The sequence below is a fragment of the Anas acuta genome, chromosome 1 (assembly GCF_963932015.1).
Source record: "Anas acuta chromosome 1, bAnaAcu1.1, whole genome shotgun sequence".
In the NCBI taxonomy this organism is placed as follows: Eukaryota; Metazoa; Chordata; class Aves; order Anseriformes; family Anatidae; genus Anas; species Anas acuta.
In genome coordinates this window covers 201,669,614-201,684,529 of record NC_088979.1, presented here as the reverse complement: position 1 = coordinate 201,684,529, position 14,916 = coordinate 201,669,614, and the positions used below count along the sequence as shown (strand labels likewise).

Genomic DNA, 14,916 nt, shown 5'->3' with positions numbered 1-14,916 from the left:
GACTGAGCCAGGCTCTGCGTGCACCCTGATACAGTGAGTTTTGATCGAGTTTCTCCAACACCAACCAGCTCAGCAGCCACTCTATTCACACAGCCTTTAGCATTTCTCAACTCCCACCACCTACTTGCCACGGCTCCTCAGCCCAGCTGTTTTTTCTAGGCTCGGAGGTGCGTGAATATAAGTACGGGCTGCAGCTTTTTGGCTGGTTTTATCAGGTGGGCTCGGTTCAACCTTGGTGGAAAACTCAATTTGGAAAACTCCCCCAGGGTTAGCACCACTGGTAACTACATTCGTATCCCAAACTCTAACTAGCTGATAACAAAACATCTGCAAACCTAGCACGCTGGAAAACCTTGCAGTGACCTAAAATTTTCCATGTCACTGGAAAAAAAAAATCCCGCGTTTTAAAGAAACAATTTAATCAGATTTCACTTTATGCATTACGTACAGAGCGGATTCTTCCACAGACATCTGATTTGCCATCCACCGAAGTATACAATTTCTAAACAGCCTCAAGTTACAGGTTACTTAAAAGCATTGCATGTGTATAGCCCTCCCTGCAGACAAAGCCAAGCCCAACCTCTATTTGCGTTGTTCCTTTCTGGGCGATTAATCACTGGTATGGGGGGTTACAATTTATTTCTAATGCGCCAGACCTACGGAAGTCACACAAAGAACATGATAAAGAGGCAGTACAATGCAATCAAAGCAAGCAGACACTCGAGCTCTGAAAAAGACACTTCACTAACTCTTTATTTCAAGAGTCCAAATCGTCTTTGCACACACAAGACTTCCATCAAGTTCAACAGGAGCCGTGTAGCCATAGTGAGGGCAGCAATGACACCCTACCGGCATGAACATTTCTGGACATCAAGCTTTGCAGTCACACAAATATTTACATCAGCCAGTTTGTACTGAATGCTTACTGACACTGAATGCAAGAAGTTGCTAATGCTGGGTACGCGCGTCCTTCGTTCCACTTCACAGTGCAGCACCGAGCCCTTACCTTATTCATAAAGAAGGCTTTCAGCGAGGAGGAATATATTTTCTATACATATGCATCAGCTTGCTTTTGAAGAGGTTTATGCTAGAAAGGCCTCCCTCACGCTCTGAGGTCTAAAATGCGTTTAAAAGTGAGTAAGCTGCACTACATAGAGAGGAGACAAGCTGTTTGGAGCAGACCTCTTCACATTTACACATTGACAAACGCACACAGAAGCATAAAGGTGGATGTAAACGAAGACAATCTGCTTCAGAAATCCTACACCCAACCCGGGGTCAGGTTGCAGAGGTTGGGTGTGCGCGTGGAAGACCCAGTTCTGCAGAGCTCTGCGAGGACCTGCACGGTTTCTCAGCAGGGGAGCACGGCAGCAAGAACAGAGCGATCCCTGAAACGGAGCCTGTGCAGACAAACCCCAGCACTCCCATTTTCTGACAGTTTCTCCAGAGTTTCTCCCCCTCGTCTGTCAGGTCTAAGTGGAAGGCTCCAGAGAGTGGAAGCTAGGCGTTCAGGTATTTAGGTTTGAAATGGATATCAAATGCGATTTGACATTGCTGCCAGCCAGGATCTCAGACAAGGAGACAGACAATTTGTAACACATGCTCCCTTCACATGACACGCTGCGATTACAAGACTGGAGACACATACATTACTATTACCTCAACACACGCCAGCGTCCTGCTGCCAAGTTATTCAGCTGCTGAGAATGAAGTTGTAGGACAAAACAATATATCATGGCTAGCTACATGAGCAAAGAACCACCACCCCCTCTCCCACGAAACCCAAAATAAAACCCATCATCTTTAATTCCAGACAGCCCATGAATCTCAATTTTTCCCGACAGGCAAAAAACAATCACCGCGTGACGGGGTTTTATTTTCTTCTCTTCCCCCCTCTCTTTTCTCCTTACATTTGCTAACTCAAAAATTCAAAGTCAGAAAAAATATATGTATTTAGTCAGAAGTACGTCAGTTACATTTTTATTAACCTACTCCAAGGGAAAAGCTTCAGGGATTCACCATACAAGTATAAAACCCCTCTCAAACACCTAGGGGTTACTATATTACTTCATCCCAGCAGTCAATCAATGCAGTAAAAAAATTAAAATACTGAAAATGGATGCTTTTCCCCCTCTTCCATGTGTCCAGTGATTGCTCCGTTACAGCGTGATGAGGTCTACCAGGTTGCCTTTCGGAGGGGTCATGTTGTCTGGAAAGAAGTTGACTAGTGTATCAAACAGCTGAGTTCTCTGCGCGTAAGTGTGGTCAACATCTGAAAATCCTAGGGGGAGGAAGAGAAAGGAAAGCTCGTCAGCACTCACTGCTTTAAACGCTCGGTTTAGCTGCAGAATACATCGGTTTCTGATTCTGGATGGCTGTTGGCTATCTGCTGCTTCTGCTTTAACCCCTTTGCCCATGAACATGTTGCTGTAGCCAGTGCTGAGTGTTAGTTAACAGCTTTATTCCCCCCTGCAGCCCAGCTCACATCTGTAGTGTTGTACCAACAAGGCCGCTAGCTCCCCATCCCACCTACTACACACACAGAGCTCGTGTCACCCCAAGCCAACATCAAAATTAAAACTCCATAAAAAGCAATAAGCAAACGGCTGTCAAGCCCGTGGACAGTCCCTGAAGAAATTGGGGAAGTGACAGTCCTCAGGGGACCGCTCTGATGTCCCAGAAAACAAGATCTCTGCAGCTATTTTTGTTTGGTGCCTCGTTTCTTCTGTCCTCAGGCTCTCCTCATTATCTCACGGCTGTCTTAGCCAGAACTGGTACTTGTGCTGCTTGCAGTTTTGCTCGAGACAAGCTCTGCTGATGGTAGGAGTCCCAAGTTAAGAGCTGTTATTTAATCCCTGGACTGCACTGAGGTCCCAGCCTGAGTCTTGGCACAGGGTCTTCGCCAACTCGATTTGTGAAGTGCCTCCTCCCGACAGGGGAGGGTTTAGTCTACCGCAGCAGCATTGTTTATCCAAATCCCCATACTTAAACCATCAACAGCAAGAACAATAGAGCGGGCATGCAACGATTTCCTCTGCTTTGTATTTACTTAAATCACTGGTATCTCAAAAGAATGCTTTTTAATTCACTCTTCAGTTAATCAAAGCCAACCAAGTTAATCAAATCAAGGAGGGCTTGGTTGTTTTATTTCAGCAGCACTACTTGATGTATGATGTCCTCCTATCTGTAAAGCCAATCTCTTAATACAGCATTGTACTGTAAAACACAGCAGTGTTACTGCAGGATAAACTAATTAATCTTTTAGAGCACTTAGAACTTGAGAGGGGAGGGCAAGCATTCCTGAATCAAGTGCTGTCTTTCTTCAAAAACCCTTATTTTAAGAAATAGCATGAACTGGGTAACATCCTCCAAAGCAAACAAGCTCACCAGAGCTTCCTCATCCAGCAGGGCAGACAGAGCAGTGGCCTTTTCCTTCCTTCAGTTCCTTAGATTGGGAATTACACGTTTGTCAAAAAAAGTGAAGTCATCCATGCTCCCAAGAAGAGCTCGGTAACAGGATGGCAACACAATCACAGGAACGTGAATTATGCCAATGGTTCTTCCTATAGCTCGCCCAGGATTAACAGCTGAACCCTGGAGAAGAGTTAACTGGATAGAATAGCAAAACAAATTATGGCTTTGGCTCAGGCCTCCTGTTTTCAGACCTACACGCCACTGCTGTCTTCAGTCTTGACATCCTGCCCAAAGAACTCGTTTTGCAAAGAACAGGGCGAACCAAACTACTCCAGGAATTGCAGCTATCCCAGCAAACAGCGCCGTAGCCATGCTGTGAGATTCCAAAGTGACATGACGGGAGTTACTTTATTCTGACCAAGGCTTCTGTTTATTTGGGTAACAGTAAAGCTTCAGATGTAATAAGAGACACAAAATACTCCCCAGAGGCATGGATTTAAAACCACTGGTGACAGATGTTTTAAATATGGGCTTGAGGCATTGGACACTGGTCATTATACTCCCTATCAAATGCCTGTAATGTGGCACTTCGTGTATTCAAACCTAAAAGGGCTCACAATACTCCTAAGAATTTTAAGCTAAAAAAAAAAAGAGCAGAAATGAACAGTAATGATCTTTACGAGAGGGAACATACTTAGTATGATTCTTCTGCTGCACAATACTCACCAAGAGTGGTGAAATCCGAGCCAGACTTAAATAACGCTGAGGCAAGAAGCTGAAACTGCAGAAGAGGAGGTGGGAGAAGAAACAAGTGTTATTAACTGTGTGGGGAAAAAAAAAAAAAACACAAAAAGATTCATAGTGGCACAGGTGGCTTTAGAGTTGCTGGGTTTTCTTTGCACAACCCTCAGAATTACTGTGATACGCATACAAATAACAGCAGTGCTTTCACATGAGCAACACCGTTTGTCACCTTGGAAGCACAAGTTGGATGTTTTTTCCAAGAGGTCTTGGTTAGACCAACATCGGTACAATGAAAGGTATTTGACCAGGAGAGTGCTAGCATTTAATTTTATGTGTTTTTAACATTTTTCACCTCTTTGGCAGATATCAGAGCATAAAAGTCAGGTAAACTCTCTTTCAAGCAACATTCCTAGAGATGATTGTGGTACAGTCTCTGCAAGGGCAGATTAGATGGCACGAAAACAGGTTAACTGCTCAAGTGCAGCATCAACTTCTTGAACACAGGGAAAGCTCTTAAATGGTGATAACCTTTCGGAATTGCCAGAGCAGCTCCCATCACAAGCTTGTTCAAGGCAAGGTCTTTTTAAGTTAAAAAAGAAGAAAAAGTCCCTTGCTTGGGAACATCAGAATCAAGAGTGAAAGTGGTTGAAGTAGCACATTCACAGCTTTATTCTCCCCTAATGCCTCCCCAATAGACAGTCAGCACTAGCTTCCCTCTGCCCCCAGCTGCTGTTTGCAGTTCCTCGTGTCACAGCAAAGCCGTTTTGTCATGTTTCTTCCAAGAATTAGCCAATCCCTTAAAGGCTTGCAATCTTTTGTCTCCTGCCTGTGTGTCTTTACAGCACACAGCCCAAGCAAAGGAGGTTAAAAACAGAAGAGAAGCAAATATGTTGAGGGAGGGGGTGGGGAGAACAGCCAGGAATTACATATCCATCAGTGTAACTTCAATTTCAAGAAGAAATGGAACAGAGGATGGAGAAGGTGACAAGTAGCAGCCAAAGCAGATTTGGCAACTACAGGTTGCATCACTTCGATCTAATTTATTCTGGAGCAGGACAGCAGGCCCTAGGGACGGGACTCAGACATTTTCCATCTTGACTTCCATAGCACTTTGTATGTTTTTATATGTTATTTATGGTAAATTAGTGAGGATTTGCAAAGATTAAGCTAGCAGGGAGTGGCAAATAGGTCAAATAACTTCACTGGGGGTTGCCATCAATGCTCTGACACCGAAACAGTGCCATGAATGGGAAGGAACAGCCCTCTAATGAGGACCCCAGGGCTTGCAGGGGTAACCTGGCTTGACAGGACACCTTCGTTCATCCACAAAGCTCACACTGTGCCCAGACAGGCTGTTAGCTAGCTGGCAGCCTTCAGCCTGTTCTTCCATTTCATCCAGGTTACAATGATGGATCAAGATGCAATTCACTAGGGCCAAGCGCAAACCAACAAAACCAGGAATAATCAGACAAAGCAGGACACGTTCTGTTGGATCATCCTATTGCAAAAGTGACAAATCTAGTAGGAAATGCATGAGAAGGAGTAGGTCTTCAAGTAAATCAAGTGCTCTTTCTGTTATCAAGGCTCCTAAGTTCTCATCTACAATAAAGCGACCACTTTTGGATGCCCTATATCAATTAGCAGTATGCGGGGAAAGCACTAGAAAAATCAAGTGGTTTGAAACTCAAGCTCTATTAATCAGGTTAAAAGGAGTCAGGGTTGCACAGCCTCCACGGAAGAATGTCCAAGAACGAAACAACAAGTCACAAACGTGAAAGGCACCTACAAAAAGGTAAATCTACAACTAAGTGCAAGAAGACACAAAAATCACTAAGATCAACTTCAGTATGACATCAAGAAAAAGAACAGCCTAAAGTACGGCCTCCTTACTGGTGTGCTGGAATAAATTTGCAGGTTTTTGTGGAGGCTATTATCGCAGAAAGCAATCAATAGAGGCATTTAAGAGCAAGTTAGGAAGATACAGAATTGACAGACTGCAGAATAGGGGGAAGAGGTTGATTAAATACCCTCTTCAGTGAGGTCTGATTACATGAAATCAAAAGGGACTGCAACGCTACACGAGTATTTGCTGCTAGAGCGACTTGGCTCCACGTCAGTACCGTATGTAAACAGAAGCCCAGCCTAAACAGCTCCAAAATTCCTATAAAACCAGTGGCTGAACCCGTGCTCTTTCTGACTGTGAGTGCCATGTCCTGGCCACCTTCCCCTGAGCACACAACTGCCTTCGGGGCCTGCTGCCAGCTGCCTGGTGATATGCTAAGCCAGCTCGGCAGGGACAGGGCAGATGCCACGTGCTTCGAGGGGCTCCTTCCTCCCCCAGCAACCGCAGCCATCCTGCTGGAAACAGAAGTGAAAACAGAAGTGAGCCCTGACTGGGGCCAGGCCACAAGATGCCCAGCTCTAAGAGACCAAACAGCCGGATCCAGGTAGGAACTCGCTGAACTGAGACCAAAAATCAGACCCTCTGCCAAGTATCCCTGTCTCTTCACACCATGCATGACGAATTTCCACTGCTATGAGTTCCTCTCCAGCTTTTTTGGGGAAGGAATATCTTGTCTCTTTTCCCTGATGCCGCTGCACTTCAGTTAACCTTGAGTGTTGTGTTTTCATTGCCTTTAAAAGGATGTTTTATGCATCATCTCACACTTTCAAAGCACTTTCTGATAGAAGAGTCAAGCACACAAGTTATGAACATCAATTACGGACAGCACTGATGCTTAAGCTGGCTCACTCTGCATTTGCATTACAATGTCAGCTAGCCCTGTGATGTTTTCCCAAAGGGCCCTTTCTTTTTTCTTACCCCATGCATAGCACGGCTGTGGCTTACTCAACACCAGGTCTCCTGCGCACTCTTCATAGCATATATCTGATGCAGTTGTTTGTTTTCTTTTCCCCATGCAGCTCAAACTGTGCTCTAAAGCAATTAATTTCTTCACCAGTTTTCCTACTGTCTTACCTGCTATCCTGTCAGACAGCACTTTAAGTTCTGATTCTTTTGGGATCTGCTATATCACTTTAAGTTCTGATTCTTTTGGGATCTGCTATATGAAACTACCAGCATTTGATTTAGCAAAACATTTGGTATCAAACACCTTCCCCTGAAATCAGTTAGAGTCAGAAGAGCAAAGCCCTCAGCAACCCACCCATCGGATCTCTCCCACTGGGTACCGGAATGAAAGACCCGATTAGTGACCATCTAGGAAAAGCCATTTGCTTAACGTCACAAAGCATCTCTCTTACAGAATTCAATTAGAATTAGAACTCAATTATCCAGCAGAAGCATCCAACTGCTTTCGTCACAACTCCACCTATTTTATTCCGACAACCCCTTTGCTCCCTGGCTGCAGCTACTCCAAATTAAGCCTTCACTCACAAGACCAGTTTCCTTTGTTACTCAATTAACTTCTCTATCTGAGATTCAACCCATCTTCTGAGCTGGGATTAGGGTTCCTTAGAGATAAACAGGTCCGGTTAACTAACACAAGGTGCATCAGTCACGTTAAAGACAAATTAAGACAACACCAGTAATATTAATTCCAGCATTTTCTGACTTCCAGCCTTCGTGTTTCCATTATTACTGCTCTTTTAGTGTTGCATGTACTTTTATCTACCTGAAGGGGTAGATAAAGGGGTACCTGAAGTTTCTACCTGAAGCAAGAAAAAAAAAAAACATGCAGGTTTTAGCCTATTTGCTCATCTGTTTGCACAAACAGACCCATTAACACCAAGTAACTCCCGGCTGGGATACCTGGCGGGTTGCATGAATCAGACCTAATTCCTCCTCCCCAACGTCCCCGTGCTCTGAGCGCTCAGATCACAGCAGAAAGCAATTTTGCTCCGCTTTGACCCATTCTGTCGGGACGGTGCCTCGCAGTGCAGGCACAAAGAAGAAGCAAGAGGCTCGAATTCTTTGAGGATGGAGCCGTCACAAGCTGAAGTCTGGGAGGGCTGAACACTTTTTTCAAAGGCTCCTTGGCTCCAAAACCTCTGTTCCTGCAGCACGCAGGCCCTGAGGCTTTACAAAGAATCACAGCAGGACACGAAGAACAGAAGCGTGCTTTTCTTAGCTCCTTCCTAGAACTATTTTTCCTATTTGGGCTTAAATTTTCCCAGAAATTTCAGTCTAACGCAGACCCAAACAATACTTTTGGGCTCCGCTGGCTTTATCTGGCAAGTTTATTAAAGAAAAGGTCTCAAGAATGGAAAGTATGAAGCAGCCTCGAACAGGGGCCTCCAGCCCAGACTACGAGCTAGTCAGGCCTCAAATTGGCCTCCAGGTCCTTGCTCCTTCTCCTCCCGTTCTCCAAGAAAAACAGAAAGCAGCTTTTACTTGCACTTTGTAGCTCAGGGCAATCACAGGATCCAGCTGAAATCTTCTCTCCACCAAATGCAGAATTCTCTACGCAAATCTCAATCTCGTTGTACAAAATCATCTCACTCCCCTTTAATTGGGCAGCACTGGTCATTTTTTTCCAGCACCACTGGTCATTTTTTCCAGCACCTTCATTTCTTCTGCAGACCGCTAAGCAGCAGCAGTGTTCTGGGTGTGATCGCTCCAGCATTCGAGGAACATGTTGTTCTTAGCCTCATAAGTGATTGACTGATGTTTTCCTGCTTTACTAGCACATGTTTTTAAGTTAAAAACTTGGGAACTCACTATAAATTCCCATTTTGATCTTCCTTACGTCTTTAAAAGCTTCTTCTTCTGAATATCTAAACCATCACTGAAGGTACATATATTTGTATATGAACTAGAAGAACACACCCATGCTGGCAGATTTTTTTTTTTTAAATCAAGAACTACCAATGCCAGCTTTTTGTACAATTTTCATCTTTCCATGAACTATAATGCAGACAAACTTCCATGTGCTCTGGGGATCTACGCTCCTTACATAAAGCATCAGAGCTATTAATCCACGGCCAGTAAATGACAAAGATCTGGAAGTACTGAAGAGATTTAAGTGATTTCAAGCAGAAATACAGTTAAGGAGAACTGGATCTGCATTCGTGGGCAACAGCCGAGCTGGAGCTGGCATCCAGCCTCTGGCCACTAAAGCAAGCACCCATGAGACACCTATTGCTCACAGGCATCTATGACTTCCTTTTATAAAAATTAAAAAGGAAGTAAATCTGCCATCCCGTTAACATTGCTAAAATTCACAACAAAGAAAGGAAAATCTGGGGGTATGTTCCTACTGTCAATCATTCATGCTACTTTAAACAAAATTGGTTACTAACGCCAAAGTTAGTTTCAAGAACAGTCTGTTTATTTTCTTTGGCATCCAACTCAAAACAGCTGAAGAGACTTGCCTAACAAAGTTAGAAGAAATTACTTGTATTATAAAACAAGCAAGCCTTACCCTGCAGTGAAATTCTGCTTGTAATATCATACCCCACAGACCAGTCTCTAAGAGAACTGTAACACAAAGTCAGGGATGAACTCATAGAGTTTTGTCCTTTCCAGATTTAACAGCAGGCCTGGAGAGAGGGAGAAGAACATGCAGAAAGGAAGGTGATTTCGTTTAAAAACTTGCCACACTGAGAAGCCACATGGTGTTTGATGGTTGCACAGAGCAGGACAATTAGATATTAATCTGGTATTAATTACGACCATCTCAGCTACAAATAAAGACAGAGCACGTAGGTGTCTGTGCCGAGATGCACAATCAAATTGCTGCTTGAAATCTGATATGGAATCCAAAAAGCCTGCGTCAGTCCTCTGGAAAGCACACGAGCTATTTGAAGATGTAATGCCAGAGCAAAAAGCCAACCCGATGTGATAACCGGAAGGTAAATTGACGTCAACTGGAAATACACCCAGTCGCTACCAGTGCGGCGGCTGGCCCCGTGCCACTGACCAGGCAGATCTGTTCCAAGGCAAAAAGCTCCAGGAGTCCAAGCTTTTTTGACCAGCAACTTTTTTGCAAAATAAACAAACAAGAAAGACTCTCAGAAATTGTTAAATGATTTTAGGAGACCGCTGGAACCGAGCTTTAAATTCTGCCGAACAGCAAATGTAGATCTGGCAGACCCACGGGACAGACAGAAGCTATTGAATTTTCCTTGGGTCGGGCATTAGGATTGCAGAGGAACGGGTCACCATATTCACCCAGCTGGTTTGAGCTACCTCAGCTCGTGTGTTAGATCTTTAATGCGCAGAACACCAGTAAGTCCTGTGAAAAGGAGTAATTAGTTTTCAACTTTTTATTCTGTTTGAACCCTGCATGATAAAGCTACTTTTACCCCAAATCTCGACTCCACGCAGTCAGGAAATTCATTCTCAAGGTGGACAAATTCAATACTAAAGACTGAACTGGGACCATCAAACACAGAGAATGAAGGGACTCCCTATTCCTTACGTACACAAGGTACAGCCTTAATGGCAGTTCCTTTGGGCTGCTGGGTACAGTACTCAAGGCAGAGGAGCTTGTTGGTTGTACCACAAACATTTTCTGTTCCGGCAACAGAAAGGCACGAGCAGCCAAGAGATGTAGGATATCTTTGGGAGTAGCTGGCCAACAAGACCCATGGCCTTCACAGGCACGAGGAGGCTACCAGAACACATGCCACAGAGAGAAATGCAAAGCATTGAACACAGGACATCATCTTATGTTCCAGGTGGCAGAGGAGAACGTAAGAGAGCACTAGAATCATTGTCATATGTTATAGGTTATTACAGATCCAAATTGGAAGAAGAAAGTGCTGTGACACTGCTAAGATTGGGTAGAATTAGGCTGAGCCTCCTTGAAGCGTGCTGCATGGGAAAAATCTTTTTCCAGCTGAAGAAAATGAGGAATAATTATGTCTTTCCTATGCTAGAAATAGCTAGAAAAGGTGTGAAAGTACTTGAGATATGGGACAGGCTCAGCGAGAAAGCACCGAACAGAAAACTAGCAGGCACAGCAATTGCACGTTTTATTGGACCAGAAATTCATGAAGCCTAACCAGAATTTACAACAGTCAAATGTGATCAGTAATGTTTGTAAATTTTTTTCCTTAATTTCAGTAACTTTACAATTTTATGCTGTGCTTATGCAAGAAGGCTATTCCCCTTAAAATAACCCTTAAAATTCCCCTTAAAATAGCTTTTTGTGCCTGTATAAAGATCATTTCTCTTGATCTGCACTCTATTCTTCGTCATCTACCCAACCACAGCGCCGAATGCTTGTGTATCTAGCTGGCTGCCCCAAGTTCCACGTGGAAATTAATGGCAGAGTTAAATCAACCACCTTATCTGACACTTTACACTACTTCTTTAATTCCTGCTGTAAAGTGACACGTACTGCGGTACTGGAATCAAAACAGGAAGTGGGAGCAAATTCCTGGAACAAATCAAAGAACATGCCTACAGGATAATATTCAAAACAGAGGAAATAAGAGTTTTAAGGTTTAGCGAGCAGCTTGCATTACAACCTACTTCCAGAAATGGATATAATCGAGAAAAAAAGTTCCTTGCCTCCCCCAGAACTATTTGATATTGACAAGCCAAAATGCAGCGTGAATAGCAGTTTCTATTCACTTTCTACCACACAACCAACCACAGACTCGTGACATTTCAGCAAGTTTATGTTTCAATTAAAGCTCCCAAAATACACACCAGCACGCTGGAATTAAAACAAAGGCCTAATCTTTGCTATTAAGAGCGCAAAACCTATTTTATCTGGATGTGTAGCTGCAAAATGCCTGTTTCTAAAGCAGTGCGATCCTTAGCATGGAGAAAATGATAGAGCAAAGTATCGTGCGCTGTTTGAGCTTTTCACACTGAATAAAAACAAAATGTAACAGGCTTAAAATCTGTGCTAGAACATGAGAACACAGTTTACATTTCTTTATGAGACAAGGATCGTTCCTTGTTACCTCTTTTGTCTCCTCAGGGTCTGAGTGATCCACAGTTACATACAAATCATTCTGTAGGTACTTCAGTGCACTGAGAGGATCAGTCTGAGCTTTCTCTTCAAACCTGCAACGAAGAGGCACAAAACTTGAGCACAACTATTTCCTTTAGGGCTAAATACAGCTATTTCTATTAAGGGCAGCTCAGCCTCATATTTGCTCAAATGCGTGCTGCCGAGCCAGCCTGAAACACAGAGGAGTGGTTTTAGGGGCTTTAAGGGAGTGACTAAGTATTGTACTCTTACTTGAAACACCCAAAAGCGTATGTATTAACAAAGTGCTGTATATAAGCATGAAATATTTAGTATAGTTAGTTTTCCCATGAGTAGAAGTATGAATAGCACCTCACACGAGGAGCATGGTTCAGACAGACAAGCCTCGAGCACTGCAGCCCCAGGGATATTTACATTCCTGACCGCACAGGAGCCTGGCTACAAGGAAAGGGATGGAGAACACTCCCCACCTCTGCCAGACAACAAAACAGAGAAGAATGGGGGTGAAAAATAAGTACTGCATTTTGATATTCCACCTTTCAAACGAGCACACACATGTAAACATTGGGTATGCATCAGTGTTATTTTCTCACTTTCTTTGAATAAGAGGAAACATTAACTGCTGTGAACTCCCAAAGAAACACACGCAGCCATCTACACTCAGAAAAGGACTCTGGGCTCAGCATCCTCAGCAAGCAGAGCTGCTTCCCTAGAGCACTGAGCTGGGTGAATAATCCTAAAATTTTAACTCTCATCCTTTATCTATTTTTCCTCCTATCACCTATCTGCTGAGTACAGGATTAAACTCCATGTTATCATCTTCAGAATCACCAATGCGTCTTTAACTTAGACAATTTTGGATTCAAGCAACAAGGACCTTAAAAATCATGTTCTCAGTGACTTAACTGCTGTATATCAACTGTCTGACAAGAATGCAATATATTCATAATATACTTTAATTACCTTTACCAGACTGACAAGGTATTTCAAGTAAAAATGGGCCACACTGAACAGATTAAAGCTACCCAACTGATAACACAGTGGACATCTGTAGCTGACACTCCAAAATCATCTAAAAATTCAAGTCACTTTGTCCACAGAATGCAAAGACTATGTCTGTTACCTGATGTATATAACATTTTGGTAATCAAACACTACTTCCTCCAAACATTGATATAGATTTTTTTAGATGATATTGTCACAATCCAGAGAGCTCCAGCAATGCAGCCGTCATACCAGCTCTAAATTGGCATGTTTGGCTGCCTCACATACCCCAAGAAATGGGAGAATGGTGCATTAAACCTCAACTTCTGCCAGACAATATGTAACAATATTTACTCTGAGCGCAATTTATGCAAGTGAAAACAAGTAATTCAGAGCTGTCTCTGGAGGCAGTACAGCTGCATTTGCATACTACCACGGGAGTTAATAAATCTCACAGATTACTGGCAAGACTTGGATTTGTTTTTGTAGGTATTCTTATCTAATGCATCGCTAACTTGGAAAAAGCCTCATCCAGCTGCAGCGACTGAGAGTTGAATATAGCAATTTGCTTGCTGCCTCAGAAGATACCATTAGTAAAAACTGACCTTCAACTCTTGGCAGGACCTGATAACAAAGTACTCTCACCAAGAATGCAGAAAAGAAGCATTTATTGGTTTCAAATCATTTGCTGAATCCTGAAAGGTTCTAACTGCTAGAGTTTCATGCTTAAGGTAACCACAAGAGCTTGATTTTAGAAGTTGTTGCCCCTTAGCAAATATAAAGCAGCTCTGAAACATCCAGAGTGCAAGTACCACAGCGCAGCTGAATTCTGCATAAGTGAGATCTTTCAAGAGGTTCTGAAAGAGAAACACTGATGACCTCACCGTGGAGGAGTCTCAGATGTGCAAAGGAATTCAGCCCCCAGACTTCATTAGCATCCCTGGGAGCTGTTACTATCTCCTAGCACACTGCTTCGGAAGCATTTCCTTTTCTTGGGAGGTGACAGTACCGAAGCACATGTTGATGAGCAGCAGAGTGAAAACGGAATCTAAAAATTCTCCATTACTCCCCACACAATAGGCAGACTTGGTTTTTCGGTTTTAGAACAACATAGTAAAACCAGAGCGAAGTCAATGATTCCAATTTTGTTGTTTAGCCCTGCTCTACTGCTTTTAATGTTGAACTGTTTTGGTTTTTAATTTTTTTTTCTTAACTGAAAATAATCAGCAAAGTTGCAGATCGCCATTTAATCGGTGAAGTGATATTTACCAAAACAATTTACAGGGTATTTAAGTTTTAGAATCTTGAAGGAAGAAATAATAAAAGGACTTCTGAAAAATGTGAAACATTTTTTTTCTATACCTGTGCTTTCTTATGAGGTATTTGCAGTGTCTTAGCAGGTATTCCTTCGAAGGTCGACAGAGCTTCAGAGACCAGAAGTCATCTAATCTCATCTTTGGAGAGCAGGACTTGCCGGGATTCCCTCCAAACAAGTAATGAACCTACGCAAACGAGAGGCAGATCAAGAAACTGTTTATGTACATCCATTAAACAACGACTATGTCAACATATTTGGAGAGGTTTATTCTGGAAGAACTCTCCCTTTTAGATAAGCTGCTCCATCTTATTATGAACCTCATTAGGTTTACTTTATCCCATAGGAAATAAAATTCTCTGAAGTGCTTATATTTTAAGATAATAAAACATCCACAAACAAGGCAATCTCTTTCTTTAGGAAAAAATTATAAGCATAAATACTCAAGTACATAACATGAGTCGAAAAGGATCTGATTCAAATCTTGTTGCCCTGTTCCAAATACCTGATGCAAACACCACAAACTGGTGGGTGACCAACCTCTTTTCCAAT

At 42.9% G+C, this 14,916-nt stretch overlaps 1 protein-coding gene across 4 annotated transcripts in view; it reads right to left on the bottom strand.

The window, feature by feature from the left end:
- Positions 1 to 726: 726 nt before the first annotated feature.
- Positions 727 to 14,916, bottom strand: part of MKLN1 (muskelin 1) — a 94,304-nt gene continuing 80,114 nt past the window's right edge. For all 4 annotated transcript variants that reach the window (XM_068670100.1, XM_068670101.1, XM_068670103.1 and 1 more), the window contains 4 exons: positions 14,412 to 14,551; positions 12,037 to 12,139; positions 4,141 to 4,195; positions 727 to 2,281 (listed from right to left, as the gene is read on the bottom strand). In XM_068670100.1, the coding sequence (XP_068526201.1) occupies positions 2,160 to 2,281; positions 4,141 to 4,195; positions 12,037 to 12,139; positions 14,412 to 14,551 (420 nt within the window). In that variant the 3' untranslated portion in view covers positions 727 to 2,159. The remainder of the gene's footprint in view (positions 2,282 to 4,140; positions 4,196 to 12,036; positions 12,140 to 14,411; positions 14,552 to 14,916) is intronic.